At 41.3% G+C, this 16,364-nt stretch overlaps 1 protein-coding gene across 2 annotated transcripts in view; it reads left to right on the top strand.

Annotated features, from left to right (window-relative positions):
* Window positions 1-16,364, top strand: part of GMIP (GEM interacting protein) — a 38,957-nt gene that overhangs the window by 5,470 nt on the left and 17,123 nt on the right. The window contains exons 1-4 of one of the 2 annotated variants that reach the window (XM_025203988.1): window positions 8,030-8,203; window positions 13,595-13,688; window positions 14,763-14,838; window positions 15,713-15,776. In XM_025203988.1, the coding sequence (XP_025059773.1) occupies window positions 8,182-8,203; window positions 13,595-13,688; window positions 14,763-14,838; window positions 15,713-15,776 (256 nt within the window). In that variant the 5' untranslated portion in view covers window positions 8,030-8,181. Of the gene's footprint in view, window positions 1-8,029; window positions 8,204-13,594; window positions 13,689-14,762; window positions 14,839-15,712; window positions 15,777-16,364 lie in introns of those variants that run through there. The other variant, XM_025203987.1, reaches the window with a different exon arrangement.

Genomic DNA, 16,364 nt, shown 5'->3' with positions numbered 1-16,364 from the left:
GGGAAAGAGCCAGATCACCATTTCATTTCAGGCAAATATGCTTTCCTTGAAATATAAAGATGTAAAAATCTAATTGAAGACAAAGAACCCATCATTCTTCTATATCCTAGCTGAAAAAAAACCCAGAGTTCAGGAAAACGTGTGGAAGAACATGCCAGTGCTGTTAATGGTGCCATACCTAGACTCCTGGCAGTCCCAGGCAAACTTTTAGTATCAGGCCCCACTTCGCCAGAGATAATGATTTTTTTGTTGCAAGTCTTTATCAAATCTGTGGTATCAATGTCTTTAAATAGTTCACTCTCAATTGATAACATTGCCAGTCCTTTATATTCCTAATATTAAAACTTTTTTTTGCAATTGGAATTTTTTTTTTTTCATTTTCGGGGTCCCTTTCTGTCTGGGCCCTGGGCAGCCACCTGGTTCACCCATGCCTGTGTCCGGGTCTGGTTCCTAAGGAGCAAAGGCTACTCATAGCAGTTCTAAGAAGGGAAAGTCTAGTAACTAAATAACAGCTTTGAGTGGTGGCTGTTCTTCCCTACCACATCCAAAAAGGACTGCCCCCTTGGAAAACATGCCAAGGAAAGTTATGTGATAATTTTGCCCCACCCACAAAATGAGGAATAAGGTGTTTATCTCAAGACCTTAAATACCCAAGGGGCATGGATGAGTCTCTACCAAAATCTCTAGCATATTGTATTGTGAAAGGAGAAGCTTGTCCATTTCTAAAGAATTCCTGTACTTCCCTTTTGTGATGCTTTGGGCTCAAAGGAATTCTAGGACTTTATTTTCTGTGCTTTTATAAATATAAATTGAGAGATTGAAATATAAAACAAGAAAGTCTCAATGAGCATTTAGAAGCATGGGGCTGGGGTAATGATTTTCAACCAAGGTGCAACACCCTAGGGTCCTTGAGATCCTTTCAAGGGTTCTGTGGGATGCCACACAATGTTAGCACTGTTAGGTTCTAAGAGTGATAAATTCACAAGATAAACTCAGAGATTTCAAATAGGAATCCACAGTATTAAAGATATTCTGGTCTGATGTAGTCTTTCTTATTCTTTGCAGTAGAAGAATTGCTCTATTATTTTTCTCCAGTCAAAAAACAAGTGAAAACTAAGAGCTGTCATTTTCCAGTCTAACAAGGGTTCCTCAAGTCTAAAAAGTTTGAGAACCACTGGGTTGGGGAGTCAGGACTTTTGGGTTCTATGCCAGGTTGAAGTAATGGATAGCTCGCTTTCCTATTCTGATGTACTTTAGCCACTTCCTGCAGAATTCATTGCTTCTGGACAGTTTAGATGTCTCATGGGAATACTCCCTGATTCATTTTACATACTTCAGAGTTGACCTGTACTGAGAATGAAAATCCAGTAGTCAGTCACAGTCTCTCCTCTCATTTGTGCTGCTCTTCCTGGAACACTGTTCCTCCTTTCTGAAGAGCAAATGACTGTAAAGGGCTGTTCTTGATAGTCACTCCCTGCTTCTATCTGGTAACTGCCATGTAGAAGTTAATCAAAAGCTGAAGAGCCTGTCAGCTCAGAATGGATGTACCGAGTCCAGCTGCTTCTGCAGTCCTGTAGATATTAGGGATATGCCTGATTTGCAAGTTTAATTTCAATCTTTACTGAAGCTCAGTACATGTGGATCCAGGGTTTTGGTTTAGACTCACCTATATAGTAATGCAAGCTCAGAAATAGCACCTTGATCCAGACACATCATGTTCAGTTTCTTTGGCATCTGTATCCACTAGTTTGTATGTTTTAAAGAATTTATTTGGAAAAATCTTATCAGTCAGTGAGTCTAAGACTGACATTGAAATGGGGAAGTACGCAGAAACTGCTAGGTGTGGAAGACGGAAATAAGCTGACAGCAAGTGAGTCAGTGCACTGACTTCTCCCACTGAGTGTATGAGATAGGAGAGGAAATCAGGGATTTCAGATCCTATGGAATGACATGTCTGATGAGTAATTAATGAACATCAATTGGGATGGGTACAATGGACCGTGATCAAGTAAAGTTAGAATCATAGAAATTCAACTAATAATCCAAATAACAGTCCACATTTGGATCCAGTGAAGTCCAAGACTCTAAACTGAATAATTTACAGGAGACTGAACTGTGGGAAATCATCACATTCAAAGAATGAGGAGCAAGAGATGTGATGTTTAACTCAGATTACAAATTCTGTATAAACTTGTATTGTGCACTGTCTTACATGGTATGATGCAATTTAATTGGATACATGAGCATCCTAACTCCTAAATTACATATTTCTATAACACAAAGAGCTCCCTATGGGTTACAGCCCATATAGTGCCTAAGGTTTGTTTGCATTTATCTGTTATATCACACTGCAACCAGATGATTATAAACATCTCTACACAGCATAAAACACTTCTATGGCACTTTCTATCTGTTAGTATTGAACTCCAATACAAAGCTGGTAGGGGTAATTATCTTCATTTAGTAAACGGGAACTGAGGCACAGAGAGGTTTAATGAAGTCATACAGAATTTCAGAGGCAACATTGGAAATGTATCTCAGTTCTATACTTCCACCATACTGTACTACCTCTGTCTGAAGTCAAAAGACTTTCAAAGCAGCAACTCAGAACTTAGAACATTAACAGAATGTGAATACTACTCAATTTTCTCTGTTTCTTTGCTTTATTTACTGGGGGAAAATGGACAATGGGTCTAAAACTAGTTAGTTCTGGATTTTAATCTGAATAAGCACAGGATTTATTGCCACCAAAAACAGAAAGTGGAATCGCACCATTGTGGCTGCTCTTGCAGCTGTGCTGTTGTTTTGAGGCAGAGAAAGGAGAAAACATGTTCCGTAAAAGAAAGGTCACTCTCCATTAATAAGTGAAAATAAGAACAAAGGGAAAGTGAAAATAACCTCCAGGCTGCTTGGCAACAATGCATCTCTGAGCAAGCTACCATCCTTGAGAGGACAGCAGGAGAAGGGAAGAGGGAAGCCAGCAGCATAGGGTCCAAGGGTCCTAGAAGGGAAAGAAATGAGCCATTTCAATTAGAGGTGGTGCAAGCTCCAATTCCAAACACTCTCCCAATGCAGAGAGTGTCTGAATATGCATGCAGAGGTTTGTGCCTGTCTGGGAAGATGATGCTTAATGAGTGATGCACACACATCCCACAAGGCACCTCCTAACTTGTCAACTAGCTCTACATTTTTTAGCTGGAGAGAGCTGTTCTCCTTCTCTTATATGCAGTGGTCTAAATCCAGTGTCTCTGGCATAGAAGCGGTGTTACTGAGAGGAAGTGTAGGCCCAAAACATCACCAGAGAATGTATCTTTCAATACTAGTGTAAAACCTATCCCCAAGCCCAAATAAACACATCAGACACTTGCCTCCCTGTGTAATGGACACAAAACCATTCTTTCCATCTGATTTTCCACACCTCCTGATGACATTCACAAACAATAATTTGGAAACTTTGAGTGCCTGTACACAAAAGCTGGGAGGCTGCTCTGATGCACTGTAATTACAGTGCATTGAAGCAGACTTAATTAATTGAGTGTGCTGGAGCATGGTTCCTTAAGGACACAATCCTCGGTGCACAGAGGTTGCCCATACCTGTAGGCAAAAAAGGTGGCACAGGGGCTGGGAGGCCATCTTGGCTCAATAGGGAAGTCCCAGATCTTCTGAAAAAGAAAAGGGAGGCTTACCAATGATAGAAGCTAGGAATAGGCCCCAAGGAGAGCTACATAAGATTGGCCCACACCTGTAGGAAGCAGATTAGAAAAGCAAAGGCAGTGACCGAATTCAGGTTAGCAACCAAAATCAAGGACAATAAGAAGTCCTTTTATAGGTACGTAGGTAACAGGAGGAAAACCAGTGGAAACACGGGACCACTGCTCAATGCATCTGGACATCTGATCATTGACACCAAGGAGGAAACTGAACTCGTAAATGAGTACTTTGCATCTGTATTCCACCAGTCTAAGAGTGATAGCCTGCGAAATGCAAATTATGACACAGAATAGTCACAGTAGGGATGATCACCTACCAACAGTCAATGCAGAGCTGGTGGAAGAACAGTTAGAGAGGCTGGTTATCTATAAGTCAGCAGGACTGCATGAACTCCATCCAAGAGTGCTGAAGGAACTAGCCAAAGTCATCACAAGACCGCTGGCAAACCTCTTTGAGAATTCATGGCGCTCAGGAGAGATCCCAGAAGACTGGAAGAGGGCCAATGTTGTGTCCATCTTCAAGAAGGGGAGGAGAGAGGACCCAGGGAATTACAATCTGATCAGCCTGACCTCAATCCCAGGAAAAATCCTCAAAACATTTTTCAAGGAGTTCATATGCGATAATAGAAGGCAAAATTCTGAATGACAGCCACCACAGTTTTGTCACAAGTAGGTCATGTCTGACTAACCTCATCTCCTTCTACAACCAGGTTGCTTACCACCTAGATAAGCGAGATGAGGTCAACATCATTTACTTGGACTTTAGGAAGGCCTTTGGCCTGGTGTCCCATGAGGCTCTCAAGGTAAATCTAGGGGACTACAGGCTCAACAATTCAACGGTCAGATGGATGGGAAACTGGCTGCAGGGTCAAACCCAGAGTATACTAATAAATGGGTCTGAGTCAACCTGGCAGAAGGTAGCCAGTGGGGTCCCCCAGGGTTCAGTACTTGGACCGGTGCTTTTCAACATCTTCACCAATGATCTGGATGTGGGGGTGAAAAACACACTAGCAAAGTTTACCGATGACACTAAGCTGTGGGGAAGTGCGGCCATACCTCAAGGTCAGCTGATGATCCAGGCAGACCTAGAGAGATTAATTAGATAGGTGGACCAGAACCAGATGCTGTTCAATGCTGAGGAGTATAAAGTCCTCCATCTGGGGAGGAAAAATCCACAACAAACTTACAGGCTCAATGGTGCTACGCTAGCTAGCGCCACGTCCAAAAGGGACCTGGGGGTCATAATTGCCCATAAAATGAATATGAGCCACCAGTGTGATGCTACAGTTAGCTGAGCAAACAATACACTGGCACGCATCAGCTGATGCATCTCAAGGAAAACTAAGGAAGTTATTCTCCTGCTCTGCTCGGCATTGGTGAGGCCACAGCTGGAGTACTGCATCCCATTCTGAGTGCCACACTTCAAGAAGGATGCCTGAGAGAGCCCAGAGAAGAGCCACTCGTATGATTAGAGGCCTGAAGAGCAAGCCATGTGAGGATAGGCTGACAGATATGGGACTGTTCAGCTTAGGAAAGAGAAGACTTTGGGGGGATTTGGTGGCTGTGGCAGCTTACAAATATATCGGGGGAGCATCAGGGGCTAGGCGAACAACTATTCACCAAAGCACCCCAGGGGAAAACCAGGAGCAACGGTCATAAAGTCCTAGAAGATTTCAGACTGGATATAAGGAAAAACTTCTTCACGGTTTATGTGACCACTCTGGAATAGACTACCAGAGGGGTTGGTGCAGGCATCTACCCTGGAGATCTTCAAAAGGAGACTGGACGTACACCTTGCTGGGGTTATTTGACTCCAGCAGTCTTTCCTGCCCAGAGCAGGGGGGCTGAACCCGATAATCTCATGCAGTCCCTTCTACCCTAAACTTCTGTGAATCTGTGGTAATTACTGCGCTCCAGCCAACCTCTGTGTCTTGTGTATCAGCATCCCCGTGCTTCTAAATGGCAGTTTGATGATCTTTAGTTAAAGCACCGCTACCACCATTTTGAAGTGCAGGGACACTGATACACAAGACACTTCAGGTTCTTTAATTAAAGTGGCTCCCAGAGCACGTGTACTTTGGGCCTTAGTCTGTCTGTGGTAATTACCGCACTCCCGCTAGGCTTCCCTTGGAGTCTACCTGGTGTACTCTGGTGATCCAATAATGTTTTACACTCTCTTTGCACTATGTAAATGGTGCCATGAGAAGCAGGGCAATGGAACAGGATACCATTTGGAATACTGGGCCAAACCAATCCCTGATGTAACTGTAATTTAATTGTTCTCAGTGGTATTACAACATGGCTTACTTTGGTCCAGAGCAATTTCTGTTCATCTTTTCTTTCTTTTAAAACACTTTCACTATTCTGGAATTCCAATAATTTCAGTAGAATTTTATGAAATTTTGTATAATAGTCACATCAGCTTGATAAATGGCAGGGCAAAGGACAAGTTTCATGTTATGTAATTTTAAAAAGCAGTGTTCATAATGGAAATGACACCTCCACTGTAACTCTAGCCTCAATAATATACTCAGTAATATATTCCTGACTCTCTGTAGATTGAACATGTGACAGAACAGCAAGTTCTGGGCTGTGGTTTCAATGCGGCCATAGAGATGGTAGTGTAAACTGCAGTGAGATCTTTTGCAGAAAATATTTTATTGCATTAATCCTAGCCATCAACAGACAGCAGAAAATATGAAACAGTTCTTCTTGATGTGTTCTGTGAGCCACAAAAATTCTGGTGTGCCCATAACACCTGTCTAAGTCCAGAATGGTATGTTGCCCCTTCGACTGTGGACTGAGCCTTCTCACTCAAGACAAAGCAATGAGAGAAAGAGATCATAAGATCAAGTCAGAAGAAGGAAGAAGGCTGATGACTTAAAAGGAAATGTAATGCTTTGTGTTCACAGTTCTGCATTTTCAACCACAGAAATTTCTTGTCAACAACAGTTACCCAGAGCTCTCTGCCAATAAGCTTTCTGCCTATGTCTGCATGATACCCTTTTATGCCTGTCCAGAAACAGCCACAAGAACAGAAATGTGCTCCATCACAGAGCCTACTGATATGATGGAGTCTAGAAAAGTGCTCCATCACATAAGGAGCATTTCTCCAGCTCATGGTATAAAGCAGAGAAAGGACTCATTCTAGGATTGCTCCTGGGAGCTGGTAATAAACCTCACAACCCCAGATGTCTACATTTCAGCTCAGTTTATATTAACGGGGAGAACTAACAGTCAGGGGATTTGTCATTTTGATTCGAACACAATTGAAGCTTGGAGGCTGAAGTTATAACCAATTTTATTTCTCCAGTCACATAAACTACCATTTCTTTTTAAAATAATTATTATTTAGTGAGGAAGATTGAACTGCATTATTGCTGAGTATGAAGGACCAGTTTATGCTGTGAGTGTGGTTTACCTGATTTTTATAAGTGACTGACGTACAGCTTTTGAACTAAATGTGTGTTGATTCAAATCAAGACTGGATATCTTTTAAAAAGGTACATTCCAGATAAATAGTACACTGTTGGATTTAATGCTTCCAATCTGAGAAACCTTCTGATGGGTCTTCAGGATACAGACTGAAGCAGGTAGCAGATTGTGGTATGAGATGAGCTAGAGGGACCAGGAGCTGGTTTTAGAAAAGCCTTGGTTACATTTAGGTTTTGTAAAGTTGGTATCTGAAGTGGCTGTGCACTTGAGTCCATTTTTTCCAGACCACAGAAACATGCAATGCAAGGATTAAGAGTTATTTTGCTTCATTTCTACTCTTCTCCTTTTACTCTCAGTTTTAAACCAGTTCCTTTCCCGAGCCATGCTTAGGTTTGCTATTCTGCAATAACTGTTGCTTCCTGGTGCTTTACTGAAATGAATTAAGAAGTTTCTTGCAAAGCAGTGCCCATGTTTCAGGTGAACTATCTATCTTTGCTACACTAGTTAGAGGGGGGAGGGGAACCCAGCATCCCTGGAAGCATCATAGGAGGCCCATCATTTGTGTGTGTGTGTGTACGTCAGAAGTTTGAAACTGGGTTGTTTTCCAAGGGAGATAGTGAATACTACTTGTTCAAGACATTGAAATAATGGGTGCTTATTCTGCTCTGGGAAGCTGCAGGCACTAAAGGCAACAGAACTTTAAATTGGGCCATCCCTTCTTTTTATTTACAGAGAGAGATAGCTAAATGTATGCAAATTGTATGATCAAACAAATTACGCTAAGCACAGTTTCCTTACACGGAAATGTGTCTGCAGGAAACAGATTGGTTAAGGCAGCTGCACTCACAGGCCAGAGCTTCTCTGTCAATTCACTCAGGCAAGTCTTCTTAGTATGCAACTCGTATGGGACTCTCTTGGCTAACCTGCTACCATCTGAACTGGTCAAGGATTTGTGTTTTTGTCAATCTGGCTGCAATTCAAAGCAGTGTAAACTGGGATCCTGCTGCTTTCAGACCAAAACACTGAAGATTCAGCCATGGGAGACCCTGAACCAAATGGTATGTGTTGGTATTTGAAATAATCATTTAAATTGTTAATAAATGTAACCTCTTTTGAGCATGAGATAGCCTTTCCTGACAACCTTCGGACTACCTACAGGCTGTGCATGCAATTTGTCAGTAGTCTAATAACTGTTCTTTCAGCTTTGGCTTTTCATGAAGACCCTAGCTGTTTAACGTACCGTACTGCATCTTTTTTCTCTCTGCCAGACAGAATTGATGATGAATCCTAATTAGTTTGTTCTAGAAGCTATGAAGTAAAAAAACAGAATGTCAAGCCTTCTTTATGAGGAGTTACAGGCTGCAGTGTTCTCTGTATGAAAATGGAAACATTTCCTGTCTTACACTGTGCTGCTACTTGTATTTCTCTGGTTGACGTTCCTCAAACCTTTTATTTTGTTGTTATGCATTTTTAGGAACCGTTTTTCCTTCACAAGGTGCTTCATAGCTAGATAGAGCTAAAGTCCAAACAGAAGCATTAAGACATCTATAATATGCTGAAAGCTAAACTAGTTTTTGCCCTGGTACTAAAGCATTTTATTATGAAGATTAAAATGTTGTGTGCCCCAGGCAGAGAACAAGAGCAACTTCACTGCCTAGTGTCCATGGCTCTTGCAATGGCAGGGAATTGACAGAGTGAAATTGGTCCATATGACCCCAGCAGGCAAACTGTACCCCCGGCTGGAGAGAGGGGGAAGGAACCTGCTGATTAGATTTGGGAAAAATTTCCTTCCCGTCCACAAATCTGGTGACTGACTATGATGAGCATGTGACTATGACCCACCAGGGACCCATCTGTAACTGTGGCCACTCTCTAATGCTTCAAAGGAAGGTAAAAAACATCCCAGAATATCTTTAACCAGTGGGGAAAATCATTCCTTCCTGACCTGTCTGGGTGACCATCTGAAGCAAGGGATTTGAGGTTGAGGTGTAGCTGCAAGAGTGGCGGCCACGTGAGGGGCAGTGCAGGCAATTTTGTTCTCCCCACATCCATGATGGCAGCTTACACAGTGGAGCTCAGAGATTGGTAGAATCCAGGGCCATAATGGATCACCACAACCATCCACCCCACCCAACCACCTCCACACACAGGTCACAGAATTTCTCCCAAAAGCTGTATTAAAGCAATATCTAATATCCTTAAAAAGAGTCCAAACAACAGGGAGCCTACCACTTCCCCCTGTAAGGGGTTCTATCGTTTGATTATTCTTACTACTAGGGAGCTCAATATTTTTCACTAAGTATTTTTTCCCACTAAGTATTTCAGTCAACATTAGATGACAAACTAGCGTTATTCCATACAACTAAAAGCCTATAGAATAATTTAGGAGGGAAATAGGGTCTAGTGATTGAAGTAAGAGACCAGGAGTCAGGACTCCTGGATTCTAATATACTATCTGCTGCAGCTGACTGTGTGTAACTTAAAGTACTGGGCTCATCTGTCTGTAACAAAGCTTAGCTATTTTCAGACCTGGGATAATTAAAGTTACCATAGATATTGGGAGACATGATGGGGAGACCCCAAGTACACCACTGGGGTGAGGAACACGGGAGAGAATTGTAAGTCTGAGCTCATTATACTTGAAGTTTTGATATTGTTGACAGTGCTCCAGATACTGCAAATTACCAAGTTGCCTGCACTTTTGACCAGGATTGCTTTCCCTTGAACTTTTGCTGAATCAATCAAATCTTCTCTGTATTACACCCATGAATGACCAGCAATTTGGAACCTCAGAGTTGTCTCAAAAAAAGGTCTGTCTGTCCTTTAGGGCCAGTGTCAAATTTAGAACCACCCAGTTTTTCTCTATATCATTCTCATGTCAGGTTCCCTTCCCCTTTCTGAGAAAGTCTGGCATTACCAGTCCTCTATTTCCTGCCAAACATGGGTACATATTTGGTTCAGTGTATAGTTCTGATCTCCTCAAGAATTAAGCAACTTATAACCTCATTTTGTTTTAGGTCTGTAGTTCCACTCAAGTAGGTGGACAACATGAGAAGGGCACAGGAGATCATAGAGACAGGTAGAAAATGGTCTTGCTTCTGTACAACAGCTTGGTTCTGACAATTCCAGAGGCTGTTCTGAAATCCTTTCTAAAACCCACATGTCTCAAGGAGCCAGAGACCTTGTACTTTAAACATATATCCTGTTCCTGCTGCCTTTGTCACCCATCTGAATTCCAACTCGGGCTTCTTCTCTCTCTCTCCAAATGTGCAGCTTGAGCGAGTGGCCTTCTGTAGTATTAACAGTAGGAGAATGAGGCATTACAAGATGGCTAAGATTGAGTAGGAGGGAGAATTTCATACAAGGGCAGCAGGACTCAAGAAAAGAGTCTTGGACTAGTTTGGTCTAATTTGGGTCAAACTGCAGTAGCCAAAAGTGTATTTCTGTTGCTACTGTGGCTTTACCTTGTCATCATATGAAGGAGGGATTTAGTTTCCATAGCTGTTCAAAAGATGAACATGAACTGGGCTTTGAGAACAAGGGCTCTGGCAGTCAGAAGCTCTGCATATGCTCACACCAGTTGTGCTAACTCTGCTTCATTATTTGACAAAAGGAGATGTAATCTGGTAGGAAACATCAGTACCAAGAATGGAAAGAGAAGGAGGCACCCTTGGAAATTTCTTAAGCAGGCCTAAAGGTTTGATGCTGTGGAAGGCAAGAGCCAAACTAAGAAGGCAAAGGCCCTAGGCTTGGTATTATTCATTTGCCTCATTACACAGTCCCATGGCTGAAAGGGAAGTGATGCTTTTGCCATTCTGCTGCTACTACTAAAAATATCCATGATGTACTTTACACCCACTACTGTGAAAACCTGCCTTCCCCACAACTATACCAAGAGGAAACGGCTAATTAATTGGCCTTTTACAGGGTAGATGTACATCAAGCAACCCTGTGTCTTATTGTATCCATCAAGGCCTGTGTAACTATGGATACTTGGTCAGCTTTGACTATGGCATCAGCCTTACACAGCAGTGCCCTTTCATTGGTGTGTATATCTGTTGGTGCTGGTGGAAGGATTTCATTACTGCTCCATCACTATGATTAAGAAGGAAATCAGGGAGAACTCTTAAAGACAGGGTATAAAAACGTGGTTAAACTGATCAGTAAAGAGGATACAAAATGGAAACATTTGCAATATGCTTTTGTCCGGTATATTTCCTGTTTTTAAAGTCCAGTCCATATTGACATAAAAGCCAGAGACATTTGAAGTAGATCAAGACAGAGGTTGCTGGCAACTTGTCAGCAATTCTACTTTGACCTTCTGCATCAGGTATGAAGGACCCTTCCACCCTCCATAAATGTATTTAACATTTCCATGAAGCTCCTTATTGCACTATGATTCAAAGAGAGATTTAAGGGAGAAACCACCTATCCTCACAACTCCCTCTGATAGCATAAGCTTAGGGCACCCGAAAGGGCACAAGGAGCAGGACAGGCTACAACGCTCGTGTCTCTGTGTTATCCTGAAGACAAGGGCTGTTAGCCATGGTGACTATACAGCACCCCATGAAGGAGCAGAGGAACAGATGCATTTCCTCTGCATGCTGGGTAATTCAGATAGGCAGAATTGTGCTTGCTCCACAGAATTCCCCAGGGGCAGCGTGGTGTTCTGTGATGCACCAACTGTACACAGCATCATTTACAGAGAAGCTGCTCACACTTGAAAATCTGCATCGTTCAGCAGTGACTGCCACCAGAGGCCAGGTGTACCTTGAGCTGAATGAAACAACAAGCTTGACTTTTCCATCTAGTACCAATGACTGATATTTGCAAGTGCTTGTTCACTGACAGCGATTCAACTACCAATGAAGCAACTCTTGATTTGGGTCAACCACATCCTGTTTCCTGGAATATCTGGGGACAAAAAAAAAAAGAGTGAAGGTTTCTTTTGTTGATACAATGAAGGCCTACTTCTGTTTTCTAAAAAGTCGGTAGTTACTTTCCTGAACCTGAGTCAATTCAGTTTCTGTCCACAGTCGCAAATGAGTAAAACTGAATAGAAAACAAGACTTAGTGCAATGCACAGCTCGAGTAAAGCCTCCTGGTCACCACCACTCTGTGTTTCTGCAATTTCTGGAAGCTTATGCTTCAGCTTTTGAAAAGCTTTATTGCTGTATTTTTCAATACTTTGCATGTGGAGACATGCACATTCTATACTTTATATGCATGCAAAATGATACATGCTGTAAAAAGAGGCAAATACTTTAGATGATAAAACACTGTATCACCATAATTAAGCATATGTGATATTGAGAAATGGTTACTGTGTACAACATATTGCAACACTGGGGAATGTGTGTTGTTCAAGCAATGGACAACTTCTGCAACTGAGCTCTGCCCCTGACCCTAGTTCCTCATCACAGCACTTCCTGCTATCCCAGCACACATAGCTCTGCACATTACAAATCCATGCACATGTGCATGCATGCGCGCACACACACACACTCTCTCACTCAGCCTAAGCACATTACAAATGATCTGCAGCACCCACTACAACAATACACCTGAGTCTCTTTCTAAGTATAGGTTAATCACTTATTCGATACAAAAATAGTGTAGACACTATTGGGTGCATCTACATGTGTGCTTTACTGTGGAGTTGACTAATTAGCTCCATAGTAAAGCATCACCGTTTACATACACGCGCTGGTATTAGGGCACAGAAAATGAACTCTGCTGTAAAATAGTACTGTTATTATCTTATGGTGAGTTAAGTGTGAAAAACACACAAGTAGATGGTGACAGGGGCTGGTTGGGGCATGAGGGTGCTAAAGTGTGTGGGCTGCCTGCCACCTAGCCACACAGCTCCGCAGGTTCTGCACCCTTGTGCCCCAGCCATCCCCTCTGCCACCTAATGCCACCACCCAGGGCTGACCCCCTGAGTCTGCTGTCAGCCTGGGGCTGTTCCACCCCACCTCTAAGTGTTGGTGTCCCATGCGCATGTGTAGACACTGCTCCTGGGAGCAGGTAACTCCAGCGTGAACAACTCCAGAGTTTATTGCATCATACTAAATTCACATGTAGATGTACCCACTGTGTAGTTGATAGCCTCTACTAAAAGGAGTTTTTGCAAATTTAGCCATCTGACCTTGGGCTTGACCCCCAGCCCTCTGAAATCAATAGAAAGTTTCCCATTGACATCAGGCGCTTTGGATCTCTTTTATTACCTGGAGTTTCTACCATGGAGCTCTGACAGATTCTCTGTTTTACCATTTGTATTATGGTTTGCCACTTTCCTGGTCATTCCCTCTTAGTTTGGTCATGCTCTGTGCATTGGGCATGATCCAAAGCCCACTGTAATCCCTGGACTCTTTTGACATCAGTGGATACTGGATTAGGTTTATTAGGATTTCTCAGTGAAACTGTCTCTCTCTCCTACTCACCTCTAGGTCTCAACAATCCTGTGAAAGGGTCTGAAAATAGAAAGCGATACAGTGACATCTTCGGGTGTTTGGATGCCTTAGAAATTTCACTCGGAAATGGGTATGTACAGAAATGGGATGGAACTAGCTTGAGGCTTCACATCTCTGTATCTGTTCTTTCCTCTTCCTTTAACTATAATTATACATTCATTGTATATATACTTATATATTTTGTTATTCATTATCTCAATTTCTCATTAAGAGCTTTTAGATTTGGAAAACCTTCAGAGCCCCTTCCATACTCCAGATCAGAGATCTTCTGCCCATTGTCTGGGTTACTTTACTACATTTTGCCTATTTTCTGTGCTAATCAGTCAGCTTCAGTCTTTCTGAATGCTAGAACATCTTACTAGAAAGAGGATATTTTCAGGAATTTTTTAATTTACATCAATGACAGTGGCAGCAGAATGTGACTCACTATTTGTATTATTGTTTAATAACAATAATACAATGTACAATGTATTTTGCTGTAATTCCTACAGACCACTCAGATTCAAGGCCCATTGTCCTAGATAATGTCCTAGTATTAGCAAAGATTATACAAAAGTCCCTGCCTCTCTCAGTCTTAATCCACACATACACGCTTTGTGAGCTTATTAGAGGCTAACTTCCAAAGCAGATGTACAGAGGAGGAAGAACACAGATAATGCTTTGTAACATATGAAATGATAAATGAAAGGGACTAATAATAAAAAACACATAATGGTTGGTAGTATATTAAAGTTAAACAGATAAAATTTCAGTGATAGCAGAGGACTTATTCAGATTTTGTTTATCCTGTTCATAATTAATTTAGAGATAAATGCAGGTAGCTACAAGTACCTTCAGCTGGTTATGCAATGGCTAAAAGGTGCATGAAAGCACTGTTTTTTATAACTCATGTGCTCTTAGTTGCACCCATAAAACCTACAAAAGTCATCGTATAAAAGATTTGGAATTGGTCACCTAGCTTTGTAATAACTGCTTCCAATGGGTAAAAAATTAGATCATGTATATTTGAACTCAACCAGATCAACTCATCTTTAACTCTTTCTCCTCTTCATATTCTGCAGTTAAAGCCCTAGTCATACACTTCGCAGCTTCTAAAACACCTCCAAGTATTTATTATTATTTAATTGGTTCATTTATTTTACAGGGCAGCTGACATGTTCATTAGTGACATTGACAGCCCTGGCACCACTGACCTGACCTCAGAGACAGAGACATCTCCGGTAGGACAAGAGTGAGACCCTACTTCAATGAAGAGATTAATAATTCCCTTTACTGAAATAAATGCTGCTTGTTTTGGCAGCGAGTATCTGAATAAAAGTTTATCTCTCTCATCTACAGAGAAAGCAAGCGATACTAGTGTGCTCAGATACAATGGTGATAATAGTACTGTAAGAGCCTATACAGAAGAAAGGATAAGAACTGGGGCTTGTCTTATTTTTTTCAGTTAACCTGAAGAGAAGAGACAGTGCTTCATGTGAACTTTCAAACACATGTAATTTAGATTTATTCTTGCCAATTAAAGAAGAGTAATTCAGATGGAAATCACTGGGTCATGTTCTGCGCTCTGTGTTATATAAGAGATCAGACAAGATGTCAGTATAGCCACTTCAAACTATTTAACAATTGTGAGCCAGCCTAAAGAATGAAATTGGCTTAAAATGGAGGGATTTTTTTTTTCTAATAAATCATAATTTGGAAACTTGAGTCTTTTGGTTACATACAATCATTCTCATTCACTACAACCAAAAAGGCTAGGAACTTCTTTGTTTTCCTGTGGGAATCAAAGATTCTCAAGTAATTTTGTGACTCCACAAAAGCCATATTGAATATTTGGAGAGTTAGCAACATTCGAAGATAGCAAATCCGTTCCAATCTAAAACTCTGTGTAACTGTATTAGAAATGTTCTTCATACTTTTGTTCATGGTCGAGTCTTATGCTATGCCCTGCCCCGCTCTGTCACATTATGGCAATCACCCCAACTACAGAGGGTTTCCTAGATAGGAAAAAGCGGAATCCAAGATTAGCTCTCAGTAACTTTCTCTAAACAGCTTGACACATGAAGTTCTGACCTTTTTTTCCTCTTTGATTTACAGAAAAATAAAAGTTTCTGCAAAAGCAAAAGCAACTCAGAGGGAAAGGTGCAGACAGACATCTCAGGTAACTTAAGAAAAGTAAAATAAGACACAGAGATAATCCAAGAATAACAGATATATATTATGGCATCTGTGTTTGTACACTCCCACTAACAAGAATGTGTCTTTCAGATGTCACCATGACACAGTCCAGAAGAGATGCATACATTTCATTATGGTCTGTTTAAGTTAAAAATCTTGCCAAGCTCCTTGTGTGCACATCTTCACCTGTTAAACTACATTCTAACATTGGTTTTGACTTTTGAGCTTCAAGAGTTTAATTACAATAAGCATCTGCCTGTTTTGTGTCTAATAAATATTGTATAATAAATACAATAATAAATAATATTGTATAATAAATATCTGCCCCATAAAGCAACTAAGACCCTGTTTTTAATATGCTATTGTTGCTCATGTGGGAGAGGCTTGGTGCCATATTCGTCAATGGCATCATGCGATTCAGTATAAAACCACGTCTTGCTTCTGGTGGACTTTACATTATCATAAACATAAGCCATTTTCCAAGCTGTTGGAACTGTCATTTTTTTCCTTGAAATTCTTTTAGTCTCAAATCAATGAAATAGGTAATTCTATCTCAGCATATCCAAGGAGA

Source organism: Alligator sinensis, unplaced genomic scaffold (assembly GCF_000455745.1).
Source record: "Alligator sinensis unplaced genomic scaffold, ASM45574v1 scaffold707_1, whole genome shotgun sequence".
Lineage (NCBI taxonomy): Eukaryota > Metazoa > Chordata > Crocodylia > Alligatoridae > Alligator > Alligator sinensis.
This window is presented reverse-complemented; position numbering and strand designations above follow the sequence as displayed.